The sequence below is a fragment of the Microcaecilia unicolor genome, chromosome 3 (assembly GCF_901765095.1).
Source record: "Microcaecilia unicolor chromosome 3, aMicUni1.1, whole genome shotgun sequence".
Taxonomy (NCBI): domain Eukaryota; kingdom Metazoa; phylum Chordata; class Amphibia; order Gymnophiona; family Siphonopidae; genus Microcaecilia; species Microcaecilia unicolor.
Window position 1 is genome coordinate 294,756,511 of NC_044033.1, and position 19,858 is coordinate 294,776,368.

Genomic DNA, 19,858 nt, shown 5'->3' on the forward strand with positions numbered 1-19,858 from the left:
GACTATGCCAGCATGAGCAGACTCTGGCTCATGCTGCTGTTGTCTTGGTCAGCTTCAGTAGAGATAGATAAGGCAGCTGGGACAGCACCTCAGAGCATGTGCCTTATAAGACATGATTCTGGCCTGGGACCAGCAGGGCAGCGCAAGCATATGGCACACAAAGTTCCAGTTCTACCTGAAAAAAAGACCTGTGTAATAGCCTGATAGATTTATTGGCTTTGTTTCCTGAATTCTTTTCTTTTCTGATGAGAGTCAAAAAACTATACAGTGATGGAGTCTCCTCTCTCAAAACTGCCAAGTTGCCCATTTCTAGGAGGAAGACTTTTCAGCCAATCCTAGTTTTGAACTTAAATTCTAAAACAATGTGGTGTTATTTGTAGTTTCTGCTTCTGTCCACTGAAGTCGGTGCCACTGGTCCCACAGTGCGCGCACCAGGATAAGATTATTAGAACTCTACAAGTGACTTACAATCTCCTTCCTAGAACAGAGAAACTTGGCTGAACTCACTCTGCAGCTGAATGGCCTACATGTAATCATGTGGATGTGTACATGATATCATGCTAGTTGATGATATGTTGGTGGTCAGCCAGCAGAAGGCCACTTTCCTTTTGCTCTCGTTCTCCCCCAAGGCCCTCATTCTTCCTTACCTGTTTTCACACTGTACCTGAAGACATCTTGGCAGTATTCTAGTAGCTTGTTAGGTGACTCCTTACTGCTCCTCAGTTCTAAGTCCAAGAGGCTTTGCAGTTCTTCAGGGTCCTTCCAGTTGCAGACCTGCAAGTCATGCATTAGTCATTCCATTGCAAAGGAGACACCTAACATGATCAAAGAATGAAACAAGAATGTAGAGCTACCAAGTTACCCAGTTCCAAGAGGGAGATTTTAGGCCAGTCCTGGATTTCTGACAGCCTCATCCTGAATCATCCTGGGATCTGAAACACTAGATTTCATTAGGTAGATCAGGGACCACAAATATCACACTGCATTAAAAGATGTACACTGAAAACCAGGCCTGGCCTAAAAAAGCTGGCAGCTATGAACGCCTGCGAAATGAGCCCCAGTTTACCTGTGTATTTTGGAGGCCATCCTAACTTTTCTGCTCTCACCTCAAGGGATTGTGAAACTCAGAGACCCACTTTCCAAACTGGAAAAACAGGACTGCACAGATTCTGAAAGTAAATTGAAGCAGGACCTAAAAGACCAACACTGATTCCAAAACCATTCAAGTGATCTCCCTCTACCCACATGACTTCTTACCGGGATGACTTTATTGTCCTATCAAAGTGTTCCCCTTCTTTCATTCACTGATTTAATTATTATAAATATTTTAATATTCCATGTTACATCTTCTAATATAAAGGCAGTTATAATAAAAACACATAGAAACACAATTTTCAAAATTTTGGTTAAAAAAGCCATGCTTTGATCAACTTCAAAGCATGGCTTTTTTAACCGAGAATTTCAAAATTCAACTTCCTGAATCTCAAATAATCTTGCTCCATTCTCAACTCTACAGGGAGGGAATTCCTCAACATGAGAATGAATTAAAAGCCTTCTTTCTTATTTTCAAAGGCAGAATGTTTAGTAATCTTGGTTGTAACACTAAGGACAAATGGCCGTGGTAATGTAATAAGGATTTTGGACATCCTGTACTCAAAAATTTAATACATACCACATACCATGTTGCATGGTTTCAGTATATCAAATATCACCCCCATCTCCTTTCTTCATCTCCAATACTCGACCTGCACTTTTTCCAAACTGCTCCAATTCTATAATATATGTACCTCCTCTGGACTTCATGTGGAGGTGAGCAAGTGAGCAGATGCATTTAGAAGGCACTAGTGGTTCCCAAACCTGTCCCGGGGAAACCCCAACTGGTCAGGTTTTCAGGATACCCACAATGAATATTCATGTTAGATTTGAATGCAGTACAGGAAGTATGCATATATCTCCCCATAGAGTTCTATCAACATATGTACCTGATATTTCCTCCATACTTTTAAAACTATATGACCATTTTATTTCTAATAATTAAAATGCAGGTTCTTTTATTGAAGCAATTATCACTACCTAAACCTGGATGTGATCCTCTTCTAACCAAAAACTACAGACTGATTTCACTTCTTAATTATGACTGTAAAATTTATGTCAAAATCCTTGCAGACCTTCTAGTTGAAGTAATTCCCTTTTTCAGTTTGGTTTTATAAAGGGTAGACTTTCTTCAGACAACACACAAATATTATGCCATATACTCTGTATAGCTTGGCATTCAGGAGAACCATCATGTGTGATTTCCTTAGATGCCGAAAAAGCTTTTCATTATATTGAATGGAAGTTCCTTTTCTCCATTCTTGAATGGTTTAAGTTGGGTACACTATTTATGAATATAGTCAAGATTATCATAATCCTATTGCTAGAATGAATACTAATTCTTTACTCTCCCCTCCTTTTAAGACCTCACGAGGCACAAGACAAGGCTGTCCCCTTCCCCCCTATTATTTATACTTGTTTGGAACCCACCTGATGAGAGCCTACACTACTATATGTGGTAAAAATATTGCAAGTACTAGGGCTAAATTATCAACTTATGCTGACGACACATTTTTGTACATCTCCCATCCAGAAAAATCCTTTCCAGCTATCTTTGCAATTATTAAACATTTTGGATCTCTATCAGGTTATACAATCAATTGGTCCAAAACCGAGTTTATACCTTTAAATAATCTATATCAGCAGGTTAATATACCCTATATACCACTATGTTGGTGTTAGGTCTTATGTTTCAACAAACTAAAATCCAATACCTTACAAAATAATATTAACCTTATCTTATCTCAGATTAATTCACCTTGTTTAAAATGGCTGCCTTTACACGTCACACAGTGCAGATTAGATTACATTAAAATGGTCTTGGCCCCTCAAATTATACATCCTCTCAGCATGCTCCCTTTCCACTTCCCAAAACCCATTTTTAAGAAAATTGATAAAATCATATCTGAATTTTTGTGGAATAAAAAGCCTCCACAGATTTGCTTACGCAAACTAAGGCTACCCAAAGAAGGTGGTGGTATTAATTTTCCCTCCTTTTATCATTAAAGTCAAGTTTTACTATTAACGTGGAGGGCCATAATCGAACGCGGCCGGCCATCTCTAAGGGCGGCCATCTCAGAGAACGGCAGCACGATGGGGCGGGACAAACCATATTATCGAACGAGATGGGCGGCCATCTTTCGTTTCAATAATACGGTTGGGGCCGGCCAAATGTCAGAGATGGCCGGGTTTGAGATGGCTGGCAATGTTTTTCAGCGATAATGGAACCCGAAACCGGCCATCTCAAACCCGGCCAAATCCAAGGCATTTGGTCATGGGAGGAGCCAGGATTTGTAGTGCACTGGTCCCTCTCACATGCCAGGACACCAACCGGGCACCCTAGGGGGCACTGCAGTGGATTTCACAAATTGCTCCCAGGTACATAGCTCCCTTCCCTTGGGTGCTGAGCCCCTCAACCCCCCCCCCCAAAATCCCACTGCCCACAACTGTACATCACTACCATAGCCCTAAGGGGTGAAAGGGGGCACTTACATGTGGGTACAGTGGGTTTCTGGTGGGTTTTGGAGGACTCCCATTTACTACCACAAGTGTAACAGGTAGGGGGGGATGGGCCTGGGTCCACCTGTCTGAATTGCACTGCACCCACTAAAAACTGCTCCAGAGACCTGCATACTGCTGTCATGGAGCTGGGTATAACATTTGAGGCTGGCAAAAAAATGTTTTAAAGTTCTTTTTTTAGGGTGGTAGGGGGTTGGTAACCACTGGGGGAATAAGGGGAGGTCATCCCCGATTCCCTGCGGTGGTCATCTGGTCAGTTGGGGTACCTTTTTGAGGTTTGGTCGTGAATAAAAATGGGCCAAGTGAAGCCGGCTAAATGCTCGTCATCGCCGTTTTTTTTTTCCATTATGGGCTGAAGTCGCCCATCTGTTAACCACGCCCATGCCCCGCCTTCGCTACATCGCTGACATGCCCCCTTTGACTTTCGCCGGCTCCGCGACGGACTGCAGTTGAAACCGGCCAAAATTGGCTTTCGATTATACCGATTTGGCCGGTTCTGAGAGATGGCCGGCCATCTCCCGATTTGTGTTGGAAGATGGCCGGCCTTCTCTTTCGAAAATGAGCTGGATAGTAACATAGTAGGTGACGGCAGAGAAAGACCTGTACGGTCTGCCCAACAAGATAAACTCATATGTGCTGCTTTATGTGTATACCTCACCTTGATTTGTATCTGCCATTTTCAGGGCACAGACCGTAGAAGTCTGCCCAGCACAAGCCCCACCTCCCAACCACTAGCCCCGCCTCACACCACCAGCTCTGCCACCCAATCTCCGCTAAGCTTCTGAGGATCCTTTCCTTCTCAACAGGATTCCTTTATGTTTATCCCACGCATTTTTGAATTCTGTTACCGTTTTCATCTCCACCACCTCCCTCAGGAGGGCATTCCAAGTATCCACCACTCTCTTCGTGAAAAAATATTTCCTGACATTTTTCTTGAGTCTGCCCCCCTTCAATCTCATTTCATGTCCTCTAGTTCTACCGCCAGATCTGCTTCTTGGTGGGGTAATGAATCCACAGTAGATGATTCACCTCTATGGTGCCCTATAGAAAGTAATAAAGTAAAACCTTTCCCATTACATAATATTATAGATTCTGCATATACCAAAGAGAATCTTATATATCCTACTATCAATGATGTTCTTTTAGCTCTTAAGTATTTGGATTCCTCTCTTCCTCTTTCTATAATCAATACCGTCTATGCCCCTCTTTAGAATAATCCCTTGTTTAAAATTGATAAGAAAACAATCAATTGGCCAATAATGGATTCATTCTGGTTATCTTATGCCTAAAATATATTGATAACTAGTAAAAAAAGGCCCGTTTCCGAAACAAATGAAACGGGCGCTAGCCAGGTTTTACTCGTTGTGTGTATGTTTGAGTGAGTGTGTGTGTGAGAGAGAGTGACTGTGCGATTGTGTGTCAGAGAGAGATTGTGTCTGTGTGGTTGTGTATCTGTGAGTGAGTGTGTGTGTTTCAGAATGACTGTGTGCGAGTGCGTATGTGAGACACTGAGTGTGAGAGAGTGAGTGTGTTCCCCCCCCTCCTACTCCTCTCTTCCCCTTTGCCCCCCCCTCTCTCCCCCCCTCTTATGATAGCTAAAGTAGCATCCCTTCCCTTACAGGCGAGGGCATGGCAAACACTCATGGGCAAATTTGACCTACACCACCACAGATTTAGAATGTTGGGACTTATGGAGGCTTCATTAGAATGTTGGAGGTGCGTTTTATATATAGAGAAGATGATACTATCCATTCTTTGACCTCTTTATGCAATGACTATTCACTTCCACCTTCACAACTCTTATTTATTTTCAACTACGTTCCAGTCTGACCACCTTGGTTAATCTACATGATATTAACCTTTCTCCCCTGATACTTTCAGGATTTTACCTGAATCCTTTATTTTAGGAAAATCTGCATCTAGATTTTATAAATTACTAGTAAAAAAGGCCCGTTTCTGACACAAATGAAACGGACGCTAGCAAGGTTTTCCTCGGAGTGTGTATGTTTGGGAGAGTGTATGTGAGAGTGACTGTTTGAGAGTCAGAGTGAAAGTGTGAGTGTGTGAGAGAGAGAGTGAGTCTGGGTGTGAGTGTGTTTGTGAGAATGAGAGTGTGTGCAAGTGGGTATGTGAGACACAGTGTGAGAGAGAGTGTGTGTGTGTGGGCGAGAGAGAGAGTGTGTGTGAGACACAGATTCTCTGTGAGAGTGAGTGTATGAGACCAAGCGAGTGTGTGAGTGACTGTGTGGCACATAGAGAGTGAATGTGATACAGTGTGAGACAGAGTGTGTGAGTGAGAGTCAGAAAGACATTGTATATGAGAGAGTGTGAGCCCTGCCCTCCCAATCCATGCCCATCTGTCCCCTGCCCCCTCCATTCATCCTTTTCCAGCAATTCCCCTCTCTCCCTGAGCCCTGCCCTCCCAATCCATGCCCATCCATGCTCCTCTGTCACCTGTCCCCTCCATTCATCCCTATCCAGCAATTCCCCTCTCTCCCTGAGGCCTGCCCTGCAATCCATATCCATCCATGCCCATCTGTCCCCTCCATTCATCCCTATCCAGCAATTCCCCTCTCTCCCTGAGTCCTGCCCTCCCAATCCATGCCCATCCATGCTCCTCTGTCCCCTGCCCCCTCCATTCATCCCTTTCCAGCAATTCCCCTCTCTCCCTGAGTCCTGCCCTCCCAATCCATGCCCTTCCATGCTCCTCTGTTCCCTGCCGCCTCCATTCATCCTTTTCCAGCAAGTCCCCTCTCTCCCTTCCATGACCCCCCCTCGCATCCATGCTCCTCTCTCTCCCATGTCCCAGCCTGGCCCGCCCTCTTCTCCCCCCCCCTTCGCATCCATGCTGTCGTTTCTCCCCTGCCCTCCCGCTCCCATTGTTCTACTTTACTGGCCACCCTCTTCTCTCCCCCCAACATCCCTTTTTGTTTTTTTTCTTCTTTTTAAATTTACCTCCGTGGTGGTTCCGGCAGCGAAGCGTCAGGGAAGGAGACGGTGCTCCCGACGTCTAGCTTTCCCTTCACTGTGTTCCGCCTTCTTTTGACGTCATCCTTGACGTCAGAAGAAGGCGGAACACAGCGAAGGGAAGGCTAGACGTCGGGAGCGCCACCTCCTTCCCTGACGCTTCGCTGCCGGATTTGTTTGGGTTTTTTTTTCCGCCCTCGACGTCATGACGTTTGACGCGAGGGCGGGGCAGAGACAGCTGGCTGGCTTGAAGGCTTCACATCACGAATCCACGAACCCTTCAGCCTGGGAGTGACGTCAGATGGCTTCAGAACGTTGTCCTCAGAACGTTGAGGGTGCGTTTTATTATATTAGATTTTATGACAATACTCCTTCTGATATAAGAGCCTTACAGAATTTATGGTCAATTGATACTGGAATTTCCTTATCTGATAAACAATAGTGTACTTTTTGGTCAAAAACTAATAGAGCACAGGAACATAGCAAGCCTGGCACATGCTCTGTGTGACATGCCCCCAAATGCCGCTGACATGCCTTCACCCCACCCACTCTGCAAGGGAAGCCAGTAGAAAGGGCGTGATTTTCACGCCCCAGCTTCCCTTGTGTGCTGTGTGGCTGCATCGCCTGCACATAGGGGCCTTTTTACTAAGCCACAGGAGGGCCTATGCACATGCAGCACATGCCAAAATGGGATGTCCACCAGCAAGCGCACCCCCTTGCAGTAATTTTGGATTTGGCGCAAGCTCATTCCGGTGGTAGAAATAATTTTTTATTTTCTAACACGCATGGCAATTCTGGCAGTAATTGGCAGTTGGTGCATGCTGAACAGTTATTATGCTTGTAGTGCATGAGCCCTTAACGCTAGATCAATGGGTGGCAGTAAGGGCTTGGGCTGTAAATAGGCGCAGGCTGGTTTTAATTTTAGTGCATGCACATTTCCTGGCTTATTTTTAAAAAATGCCCTTTTCCCCAGACATGGTAAAAAATGGCCTAGCGCGCTACAAAAAACATGCACCCACACTCCACAGGCCACTTTTTACCACAGCTTCGTAAAAGGACCCCATAGCTTGCTACAGCCTCATAAGCATCAGTATGGGAAAATTAGGTTCTTACCTTGGTAATTTTCTTTCCTTTAGTCATGGCAGATGAATCCATTACGAGTGGGTTGTGTCCATCAACCAGCAGGGGGAGATAGAGAGCACTGAAAAACCATAGTGCCTCATGGCCAGCTAGCTCCATCTGCCTCTTCAGTATTTGAAGCTTCCAAAGCAGTGTTACACCGCAAAGCATAATAACATGAACTTTCCTCACAGCGGATGAACGCCCCAAAACTGGAGCTATAATTCAAAGGAGGGAATGAACACATCCTCCTGTATCTGAACAGAAATCCTGAAGACTGTTTTCCAACTTCTCCCAATGAGGGAAAATATCTACAGGAAAAACTGAACATAAAAGGAACATAAATCACATAATGAACCACTGAGGGAGGGCTCATGGATTCATCTGCTTTGACTAAAGGAAAGAAAATTACCAAGGTAAGAACCTAATTTTCCCTTCCTTGTAATCAAGCAGATGAATCCATTACGAGTGGGATGTATCAAAGCAATCCCTGGATAGGGTGGAAACAAGCCACAGCACGCGCCAGCACTTGTGCTCCAAAATGTGCGTCTCTCCTGGCAGCCACCTCCAGCCTGTAATGTCGGGCAAACGAGAGCTTAGAAGCCCAAGTAGCTGCACTACATATCTCTTGAAGAGAGAGTGCTCCAATTTCAGCCCAAGAAGAGGAAATCGCTCTTGTGGAATGTGCCTTAAAGGCTTCAGGCGGAGGCCGGCCAGATAGCAGATATGCTGAAAAGATAGCTTCTTTGAGCTAACGGGCTATAGTGGCCTTAGACGCTGGAGACCCTCTGCGCGAACCTGACAAAAGAACAAAAAGATGGTCAGAGGTCCTGAAGGCATTAGATATTGCAATAGAGCCCTTCGCACAACCAGAAGGTGTAACTGCCCATAGGCTTCTGGAAACTCCTCTTTAGAAAAAGAGGGCAGGAAAATAGGCTGGTTTAGGTGAAACGCTGAAACCACCTTAGGCATGAAGGAAGGCACCGTACGTACCATTACTCCGGACTCTGAGAATTGCAGAAATGGGTCTCGACAGGACAGCGCCTGGAGCTCAGATACCCGTGTCGCCGATGTCACGGCCACCAAAAAGACCGTCTTTAAGGTCACATCCTTCTCCGAAGCTCCCCTAAGTGGCTCGAAGGGCGAACACTGAAGGGCCTTTAAAACTAACCCCAGGTTCCAGGCCAGACATGGAGCCCGCAGCCGAAGCACCCCTCTAAGAAACCGTGTCACATCCGGGCAAGCAGCCAGAGAGAGGCCAGCGACCTTCCCTTGAAAACATGCTAAGGCTGCCACTTGAACACGCAGGGAATTAATTATAGGTCAAGCCTTTTTGTAAACCATCCTGCAAAAAGTCAAGTATCGGCGAGACAGAAGCCCGCATGGGTGTAATCGCTTTAGAAGCACACCAAGCCTCAAACTGGCGCCAAATCCTGGCATAAGCCACGGAAGTGGAACGCTTGCGGGCCTGTAGGAGAGTGGAAATGACTTTACTGGAATATCCCTTGTCTCTCAATTGCGCCCTCTCAATAGCCATGCCGTACGACCAAAGCGGCAGGCGTCCTCCATGGTCACCGGGCCCTGTGACAACAGGTTCGGTACCAGAGGTAACGGCAGGGGATCCTCTACCAGCATCCGCCGGAGGTCCGCATACCACGGCCTCCTGAGCCAATCCGGGACAATGAGAACCACCTCTCCTTGGTGAAGCCGAATCCGCAGGAGTACTCTCCCTATCAAGGGCCACGGAGGGAACACATACAGGAGGCCTGGAGGCCAAGGTTGAGCCAAGGCATCAAACCCTGCCGAGCGAGGATCTCTCCGTCTGCTGTAGAAGCAAGGGACTTTGGCATTTGTGCTTGATCCATTACGGGCTTTCCCCATTTGGCACATATCTGCAGGAATACTTCGTATGCAAGTTCCCACTCCGCTGGGTCGATCTGATTCCTGCTCAGATAATCAGCTTGCACGTTGCTCTGATCTGCAATATGAGCTGCTGACAGAAACTGCAGATGAAGCTCGGCCCAGTGGCAAATCTACGCGGCCTGCGCTGCTAGTGCTATGCACTGAGTGCCTTCTTGGTGATTTATGTAGGCCAATGCTGTCGTGTTGTCCGACAGAACTCTGACAGCCAATCCTTCCAGGGTCAATTGAAAGGCCAGAAGCACCTGGAAAATCGCTTTCAACTCCAAGCGATTGATGGACCACTCAGACTCCTCGGGTGTCCAAAGACCCTGGGCATGCCTTCCCCGGCAATGTGCACCTGGCATCTGTTACCACCAGGCACCAATCGGAGAGCGCTAGCGGTATTCCTCGCCATAGCATGCTGTCTGAGAGCCACCACTCCATACTGAGCCGGGCCGCAGGGAGCCACGTGAGTCTGCATTGATAATCCTGAGATAATGGAGACCATCGTTGAAGCAGGGAACACTGCAGAGATCTCAGGTGCACTCTCGCCCATGGCACCACTTCCAAAGTAGCCGTCATCAACCCCCAACAGCTGGACAATGTCCCAAGCTCGCAGGCGAGGCATCCTCAGGAGCAGACGGACCTGGTTCTGAAGCTTGCACCGCCTTTGCTCGGGTAGGAAGACCATTCCCGAGGCTGTGTCAAACCGGACCCCCACGTATTCTAGAGATTGAGAGGGGGCCAGGTGACTTTTGGCTATATTAACGACCCAGCCCAGAGATTGCAGTACTGAGACCACTCTGGCTGTAACCTGATGACTCTCTTCTGCAGAGTCTGCTCTGATGAGCCAGTCGTCTAGGTACGGGTGAACCCGAATACCCTCTCGCCTGAGAAAGGCAGCTACTATCACCATTACCTTGGAAAAGGTTCAGGGAGCTGTGGCGAGGCCAAAAGGCAGGGCCCGAAACTGGAAATGTTTTCCCATCACCGCAAACTGCAGAAACCTTTGGCGCAGAGGACTGCCATGAGTGGGAAAGCGCGGGGTACAAATGTAACAAATAAATAAATAAATAAATAAATAGGGATGTGCAAATAAGCTTATTTCAGGTCCAGAGACGTGAGAAACTCTCCTGGCCGTACCGCCGCAATGACGGAGCGCAGGGTTTCCACGTGAAAATACCGCACTCTCAGACACTTGTTGACTTCTTTTAAGACTAGGATGGGCCGAAAAGACCCTCCTTTTCGTGGCACCACAAAGTAGATGGAGTAACGGCCACAGCCGAGTTCGGCGGGAGGCACCGGGGACACTGCCCCCAGGTGAAGCAAGCCTTGTAAGGTCTCCTCTAACGCCGCCCGTTTGGCGGCAGAACCGCATCGGGACTCCACAAACACGTCTTTCACCGGGGCATTGAATTCTATTCTGTAGCAATTTCTGATCAGGTCCAAAATCCACTGATCTGAGGAAATCTTGACCCACTTCTCGAGAAAGAGGGAAAGACGTCCTCCTATTACATGAACTACAAGAACCAAAGATCTGAACTCAATGCCTGCAAATAGCAGTACCTTTTACCTTCTCTCTTCAAGACATGGTTTATATATATACAAGCCTATGTGGATTACAGATTTCAGAGACATGGACATGACTTAAAGATAAGTTTATTTATTGAGCACATTTAGTTGGAGCACATTTGTGTGTTTGCAATAGCACTTCTAAGAATTCACAATTAAGGGAAAGCCCGATGAAGAGATGCTATGCCACTAGGCAAAATAACTAATGATATTGTCTTTACAAGTGGTGTCTTCCGAGGGCTCTCTTATATAAATAAAGAAAACATAATAACAAGAAGTTGTATATATATAAACCATGTCTTGAAGAGAGAAGGTAAAAGGTACAGCTATTTGCAGGCATTGAGTTCAGATCTTTGGTTCTTGTAGTTCATTTGGTTGTTGTTACCAAAGAGCATTTTTTAGGAGATTTTGTGTTGTTTTGTCCTCCTATTACAGGCATCGAGGAGAGGGCCGGCGCACCATCATTGAGAGGGTCGCCCTTGAACTCCAGGCCTTGAGCCGGTCGCTATGGAACGCTTGTCCGAGCGAAAGGAGTTCCTCTGCTGAAAGTGGGAACGTGAAGTAAATCCAGCAGAACGCCCCGGGCGGTACCTTCTAGCTTCACGGAAGCGAGGTCTGTGAGAGGAGGGAACCGTCTGACCCTTGGAAGAAGGCCGCAGCCTATCCTCGGGTAAGCGCTGGGGTTTAGCATCCCCCAGGCCTTTAACAATTTTCTCCAGCTCCTCACCAAATAGAAGGCCTCGAAAGGGCAACTTCACCAACCTTTGCTTAGAGGCCATGTCAGCCGCCCAATGCCGTAGCCATAAAAGGCGGCGAACCACCACAGCCATCTGTTTAGCCGAAGCTCTGACCAGATCATAAAGGGCGTCAGCCAGGAAAGACAAGGCCGACTCCATCCGCGGTGCCACCTCAGCAAGGGGCTCCACTCCATCTCCGGGCTGTTCCACTGCCTGTTGCAACCAAGCGAGGCAGGCTTGGGCAGCATAACAGCTGCATGCAGAGGCCCGTAAGGATAGGCCTGAAATTTCAAAGGACCGTTTTACGGCTGATTCTAGGCGTCGGTACTGCATGTCCTTCAGGTCAACTCCTCCTTCCACTGGGAGGGTAGTTCTCTTTGTTACCACTAGGGCATCCACTTTAGGCACCGCTAGGCGCGCCAGATGCTCCTCACTTAGAGGGTATAATTGCCCCATAGCCCTGGCGACTTTCAAAGGCCCCTCGGGGTCAGCCCATTGAGCCAAAATAAGCTCTTGGATGGAGTCATGCAAAGGAAAGGTTTGAGCAGGCTTCTTAGTACTTGCCATCCTCGGATTACCAGAGGAGGCTTCGGCACTCCCAGGATCTTCAATAGAGAGGACCTGCAATGCATCAGAAATAAGCGCTGGCAGCTCGTCTTGGTGGAAAATCCTCACCGTGGAGGGATCACCTGGATCCGGTGGCAATCCTGCACCTTCCTCTGGCTCCTCCGACCACGAGGGCCTGCCAGACCCCTCAGAATCCTCACATCCCGACCACGGGGGGGGGGGGGGGGGGGGGGGTTCGCCACTCTCTGAAGGGGAATTCACCCTTCTGCGGCCATCTGTCAGCGGAAAACGCACCTGACAGCAATCCAAGGCCAGGGTCCACTGGAGGGGAAACAGGTAGCAGGGCTGAATGAGACCCCTGCGGCAGAGCTCTTTTTAACATGAATGCTTTATGCAGCAGCAATACAAACTCAGGGGAGAAGGGCTCACCCTGGTCTCCCGGTTCCAGTCCGGGGATAGCAGCTCTCTTGTTAGCCTCCACATGAGGCTCCCCTCCAGGCTCAAATGCCTCCGCTTCTGCGGGGGTCACGCCATGCGGCGTGTCCAAAATGGCGCCCGCTGCCAGCTCCACTGAGCGGGAAGAAACATCGCTCGCCATGCTCGTGCCGGCTCTGACATCTGAAGAGCACGATTTACAGAGCCCTGCTGCTGATCTGCGCTTGCCACAACGGGAACAGTGCTTAACACCCTCCGCAGCCATCGCCGAAAACAGCGGAAAATTCAAAATGGCAGATTCGCACCAAAATCATCCCAATCGCGGGCCCTCCCCGGAGGAGCTACAAAACGCTCTTACCTCACCAGACCGAGTCCACAGAGCTCCGGTCATGATGCACAATCAGAAGAACCTCTTTCCTGCAATCGCAGCGCCAAAGCACGATGCGACTTTTTTTTTTTTTTTTTTTAACACTGTGAGGAAAGTTAGAGGCAACAGCAATAGAGGGAAATTTCCAACTCCGGAGGATCAGTAGCGTGGGTGTTACGTTCCTCACCTGGTTCCAGGTCTGCATGGCCGATTCGCCGGAGAGGCGCAGTTCGGCAGAGATAGCCGGCTATTTTGGTAATGGTTCTCCAGTATAGGTCGGCCATCTTGGGATGGGCATCTCAGCTTATGGCAGCCATCTTGGGGTTGGCCGGCTGCAGGAAGGAAGCCAGTATTTGGGCGATGGGTTTCTCTGCTGATGGGGGCAGCCATCTTGTTTCAGCTGCCTGATTCCTTCACTATTTAAAGCACTGCCTCCAGGCCTTCATTGCTTCGGCCTCAATTGTTCTGAGGAGTTGCTGTCGGAGTGCTGTTCGCCGACCATCTTCTGTTCCTGTTTTCCTGTGTACCGGCAAGTTAATCCACAGAGAGAACAAAAGAACAGTCAACCGATCAGCAAACACAATGTGACTTGCATACATAAAGGAATTATTCAAGCCTATCAGCTTCTTCTCAGAGAAAGTTGATTGTGACCCCTGAGGCAGGCACTTTGGCGCCGAAACACGGACCGTGTCGGGTCCTTGATATGAATATTCTGAATAAACTGGTTTTTGATATTATCTCCCTATTGGTTTGCGCATTTGTCAGCCTCTACTTTTGCTGTTTTGCTTTGACTTTTCGTGGAGGCTCCTCCTGTCTTCCTGTGTACCGGACCTTGGCTAGTTTTCTCGAATTACACTTGTTTGCTGCCTGCCTTGACCCTGGACTGATTTTGACTATTCTTGCCTATCGGAGTACTGGTTCTGGACTGTATCTGTTTCCTGCCATCCTGGTCAGCGGTTGTGCAACCTCGCCAGTTCCAGAAGTCCTGTTGGCCACCTGCAGCTGGGAGCTCAACTCTCGGTGAACGGTGGTCGCTTCCCAGGTGAAGCTAGGGGTTGTCTGGCTGCCTGACCGAGTACGGCATCACTCCATCTCAGCCGTGCTCAGTCGGGGCACAGGGGCTCACTACTACCGGGTCATAACAGTAGGCCGAAGCCATGAGCTCGCCAGACCAAACCGAGCTTGCCAACCTGGCTCAGGCATTATGCCAGCAACAGACGCAACTAACACACTTGTTCAGTGTACTGCAGAATGTTTGCAATCAGCTACCCGCTTCCCCGCAGCATGCTTCCGGGGCTCCTCCGGTCTCGAGAGCAGGGGCTCCCGCCGTACGGCTGCGTCTCCCAGAGCCACCTCGGTTTGACGGGACGCCGGCTGCCTGCCGGGGGTTCCTTAACCAATGTCAGATTATGTTTGAACTACAACCGGAGGTGTTTTCATCTGACAGAATAAATGTGACCTACATCATTTCCCTGCTGCCCGGTGCCACGCTGGCTTGGGTGTCTCCGCTGTGGGAACAGCGGAGTCCAGTTCTGACTAACCTGGAGGAGTTCCTACGGCAATTCCGTATGGTATTCGACGTACCTGGCTGGCCTTCTTCTGCCTCAGAGGAACTGCTGCGGATTCAGCAGGGCTCCGGGTCAGTCGGGGCGTATGCAATTCGGTTCCACACTCTGGCCGCGGAGCTCCGGTGTAACCAGGAGGCATTGACGGCCATTTTCTGGCAGGGGTTGGATGGCCAAATAAAGGATGAGTTGGCCGGCCGCGAGATTCCTGCTACTTTAGACGGCCTCATCGCACTCTGCACGACAATCGACATCCGGTTCCAGGAGCGAGTCCATGAGAGGGCCACGTCCCAGGTGGTGCAGAGATCCAAAGGCCTACCTCGTCGTCCAGAGGCACCTGGGTCCCGTGAGGAGGGTTCGGAAGGAACCGAGGAGGAACCCATGGTAATGGGGTGACATCGCCTGTCCTGGGAGGAGAGGACCCATCGACTCAGAAAACATCTGTGTTTGTATTGTGGGGAGGCCAGCCATTTCTCGGCGGCTGCCCAAACAAACCTGGGAGGTCGGGAAACGCTCCGGCCCGAGCCCCATGAAGGGAGTGGCTCTGGGCCGGTTAGCCTCCCTTCCGGACAATTTGCTCTCTGTTCCTGTCCTGCTCCAAGAAGAGGAATGCCAGGTTTACACCAGGGCCCCACTGGATTCCGGGGCCGGAGGGAACTTCATTGACGCGGAGTTCCTGGCACAGTTGGGGAGTGCCACATTGCCCTGCCAGCCAGAGCTCCGGGTCACCTCCATCCAGGGGGATAGCCTGCCCCGGAACATCACTCGGATTACCACACCTATACATCTTCAGGTGGGGGCTTTAATCAGGACATGATTCAGTTCCTTGTTCTCGCCCGAACCATCCACCCAGTGATTCTGGGGCTGCCCTGGCTCCGTCTACACGCGCCTGTGATTGACTGGTCCACCGGAGAGATTGGGCAATGGGGTTCCCGGTGTGTCGAGCACTGCCTCCAGCAGGTCAAGCCTCCTCTGCCGCTCTGCTCTGCACCGCTTCACGCACCTCCGGAAGGCTTGCCCGGGCTGCCAAAAGACTACCAGGATTTCCGGGATGTGTTCAGTGCTCAGGCGGCTGACACGTTACTCCTCATCAGTCTTTCGACTGTGCCATAGACCTTCTGCCGGGAGCCGATCCGCCCCGGGGGTGCCTGTACACCCTGTCCCTTGAAGAGTCCCGCGCTATGAGGGAATACATCCAGGAAAACCTCAGCAAGGGCTATATCCGGGCCTCCACTTCACCCGCAGGGGCCGGGTTCTTCTTCGTGTCGAAGAAGGACGGATCCCTTCGCCCCTGCATCGACTACCGGGGCCTGAACAAGATCACGGTAAAGAACCGATACCCGCTTCCACTCATTCCGGAGCTATTTGATGATCGCCTTCAAGGAGCCCAGATCTTCACCAAGCTGGATCTGCGAGGGGCCTACAACCTAGTGCGGATCCGGGAGGGGGATGAGTGGAAGACGGTCTTTAACACTCATGAGGGTCACTTCGAGTACCAAGTGATGCCATTTGGCCTATGTAATGCTCCTGCGGTGTTTCAGAATTTTGTCAACATCAACATCATTTTCCAGGATTTGCTCTACACCTTAGTGATCGTATACCTGGATGACATTCTGATCTTCTCTTCCTCGCTGTCTCAGCATGTTGCCCATGTCCGCACGGTGCTCCAGCATCTCCGGGAGCACCGGCTGTATGCCAAGCTGGAGAAGTGTTCTTTCCACCAGAAGAGTTTGCCTTTCCTGGGATATATTGTTCTGCCACCGGATTACAAATGGCTGGGAGAATGGGCGTGCAAGTGGCAGATGAAGTTCAATGTTGACAAGTGCAAAGTGATGCATGTGGGTAAGAGGAACCCGAATTATAGCTACGTCTTGCAAGGTTCCGCGTTAGGAGTTACGGATCAAGAAAGGGATCTGGGTGTCGTCGTCGATGATACGCTGAAACCTTCTGCTCAGTGTGCTGCTGCGGCTAGGAAAGCGAATAGAATGTTGGGTGTTATTAGGAAGGGTATGGAGTCCAGGTGTGCGGATGTTATAATGCCGTTGTATCGCTCCATGGTGCGACCGCACCTGGAGTATTGTGTTCAGTACTGGTCTCCGTATCTCAAAAAAGATATAGTAGAATTGGAAAAGGTACAGCGAAGGGCGACGAAAATGATAGTGGGGATGGGACGACTTTCCTATGAAGAGAGGCTGAGAAGGCTAGGGCTTTTCAGCTTGGAGAAGAGACGGCTGAGGGGAGATATGATAGAAGTGTATAAAATAATGAGTGGAATGGATCGGGTGGATGTGAAGCGACTGTTCACGCTATCCAAAAATACTAGGACTAGAGGGCATGAGTTGAAGCTACAGTGTGGTAAATTTAAAACGAATCGGAGAAAATTTTTCTTCACCCAACGTGTAATTAGACTCTGGAATTCGTTGCCGGAGAACGTGGTACGGGCGGTTAGCTTGACGGAGTTTAAAAAGGGGTTAGATAGATTCCTAAAGGACAAGTCCATAGACCGCTATTAAATGGACTTGGAAAAATTCCGCATTTTTAGGTATAACTTGTCTGGAATGTTTTTACGTTTGGGGAGCGTGCCAGGTGCCCTTGACCTGGATTGGCCACTGTCGGTGACAGGATGCTGGGCTAGATGGACCTTTGGTCTTTCCCAGTATGGCACTACTTATGTACTTATGTACTTATCCTGGGAAATTGACTGCAATCCGCGATTGGCCAGCTCCCCAGGGCCTGCGGGCCTTGCAGAGGTTCCTGGGGTTCGCCAACTACTACCAGCAGTTTATCAAGGACTACTCCCTTATCACGGCTCCTCTAACGGCCCTCACGCGGAAGGGTGCGGATGTTAAGAACTGGATGCCAGAGGCGGTTGCTGCATTTACCACTCTGAAGAAGGCTTTTCTTTCTGCACCGGTCCTCCGCAGTCCGGATCCTACCCGTGCTCTCCCAGACATCTGCTGCCGGGAAGAAGCATTCCTGCTTCTTCTTTTCCCGCAAGTTTACCCCCGCGGAGCGGAACTATACGGTGGGGGATCGGGAGCTTCTGGCGTTTAAGTTAGCATTTGAGGAATGGTGCTATTTGATGGAGGGAGCAGCACATCCGGTGACGGTGATCACCGACCATAAGAACCTCCTGTACCTCCAAAATGCCACCAGATTGAATCCGCGTCAGGCCCGGTGGTCGCTGTTTTTTGCTAGGTTCGACTTACTACTACTACTACTTAACATTCCGCCTGATTTTCAGGCCGGGGGAGAAGAACGTCCAGGCGGATGCCCTGTCCCGCAGTTTTGAGGCTCCCTGGGACCAGGAGGAGCCCTATCCCATGCTGAACCCGGCTTGCATTCCCTCTATATCCGGGGCGAGTGCCGACTGTCGGAGGGCGGTACCGGTGAGTCTCCACAGGAAGGTGCTGCGCTGGGAGCATGCTTCTGAATTCGCTGGACATTTTGGGTTTCACAAGACCCTCCATCTGATCTCCCAGTCGTACTGGTGGCCTTGGATGGCGCAGGATGTGCTGCAATATGTGTCCACCTGTCCGGTATGTGCCCGAACCAAGAGTTCTCATCAGAGACAGTGGGGTCTGATGCAGCCCATGCCAGTACCACAGCAACCCTGGGAGGACCTGTCCATGGATTTCATCACTGATCTACCGGCCTCCCAGGGCAACACAGTCATTTGGGTGGAGATGGCCCACTTTGTGCCAATGAAGACTTTACCTACGGCTGCCAGTCTTGCCTCCAGTTTCATCACCCACATCTTCAGGCTCCATGGACTGCCCCAAAAGATCATAAGTGACCGTGGCTCTCAGTTCACCTCTCGCTTTTGGAGAGCGCTCTGTTCAGCCTTTGGGGTAACCACGCTTTTTTCATCAGCATATCATCCGCAGACCAATGGGATGGTGGAAAGGGTCAACCAGACGGTGAAGGCATTCCTCCAGGCCTACTCGAACCAGCATCAGAATGACTGGTCCATTTTGTTACCCTGGGCAGAGTTTGCATACAATAACAGCCTGCATTCAGCCTCCCGAACTACACCTTTCAGCACCATCTATGGGCGTCATCCACGTCTGCCTCCACCTATTTCTCCCGAGGAGGTTCCACTTCAGGTACAACCCACAGTCCGAACTATGCAAGAGGCTTGGAAAAAGGTCCAAGAGCAGCTGAGACGGGCAGCGGTCAAAGCCAAGGAGACTTACGACCGCCGGAGACAAGCGGCTCCCACGTTCCTGCCGGGAGAGAAGGTATGGTTGAGTACCCGATACTTGAAGTTGAGACTCCCTTCTCTGAAGTTTGCTCCCTGGTTCATTGGACCCTTTGCCGTGCGCTCCAGGGTAGGAGCGATAACTTACCGGTTGCACCTACCCAGCCAACTCCGGGTGCACGATGCGTTCCATGAATCTCTCCTGAAGCCTTTCCGCAGGTCCAAATGGCATCCGGAGCCCAAGAAGGTAGTTGTGCCAGAGAGCGATCCGGACCCGGAGTATGAAATGGACTGGATCCTGGATTCAAAGCTGCGTGGTGGGAAGCTGTTCTACTTGCATTTTGGACCAGAGGACAACTCCTAGGAACCAGCAACCAATGTCCATGCTCCAGACCTGATCCGTGAGTACCATTCTCTTCATCCTACTCGGCCGGGCCAGGGAGAAGGGGGAGGCTTCCGGGGGGGGGGGGGGGGATACTATTACGTTCCTCACCTGGTTCCAGGTCTGCGTGGCCGATTCGCCGGCAAGGCACAGTCTGGCAGAGATAGCCGGCTATTTTGGTAATGGTTCTCCAGGATAGGTCGGCCATCTTGGGATGGGCATCTCAGCTTATGGCAGCCATCTTGGAGTTGGCCGGTTGCAGGAAGGTAGCCTGCATTTGGACGTTGGGTTTCTCTGCTGATGGGGGCAACCATCTTGTTTCAGCTGCACATGTTTTAGCCTGATTCCTTCACTATTTAAAGCACTGCCTTCAGGCCTTCATTGCTTCGGCCTCAATGTTCTGATGAGTTGCTGTCGGAATGCTGTTCGCCG

General features: G+C 49.8%; 1 protein-coding gene across 1 annotated transcript in view; it reads right to left on the reverse strand.

Moving 5' to 3' along the window:
• CSAD (cysteine sulfinic acid decarboxylase) overlaps positions 1-19,858 on the reverse strand; it is a 324,205-nt gene that overhangs the window by 274,666 nt on the left and 29,681 nt on the right. Inside the window, exon 2 of the mRNA XM_030198185.1 lies at positions 648-774. Within this exon, the coding sequence (XP_030054045.1) occupies positions 648-774 (127 nt within the window). The remainder of the gene's footprint in view (positions 1-647; positions 775-19,858) is intronic.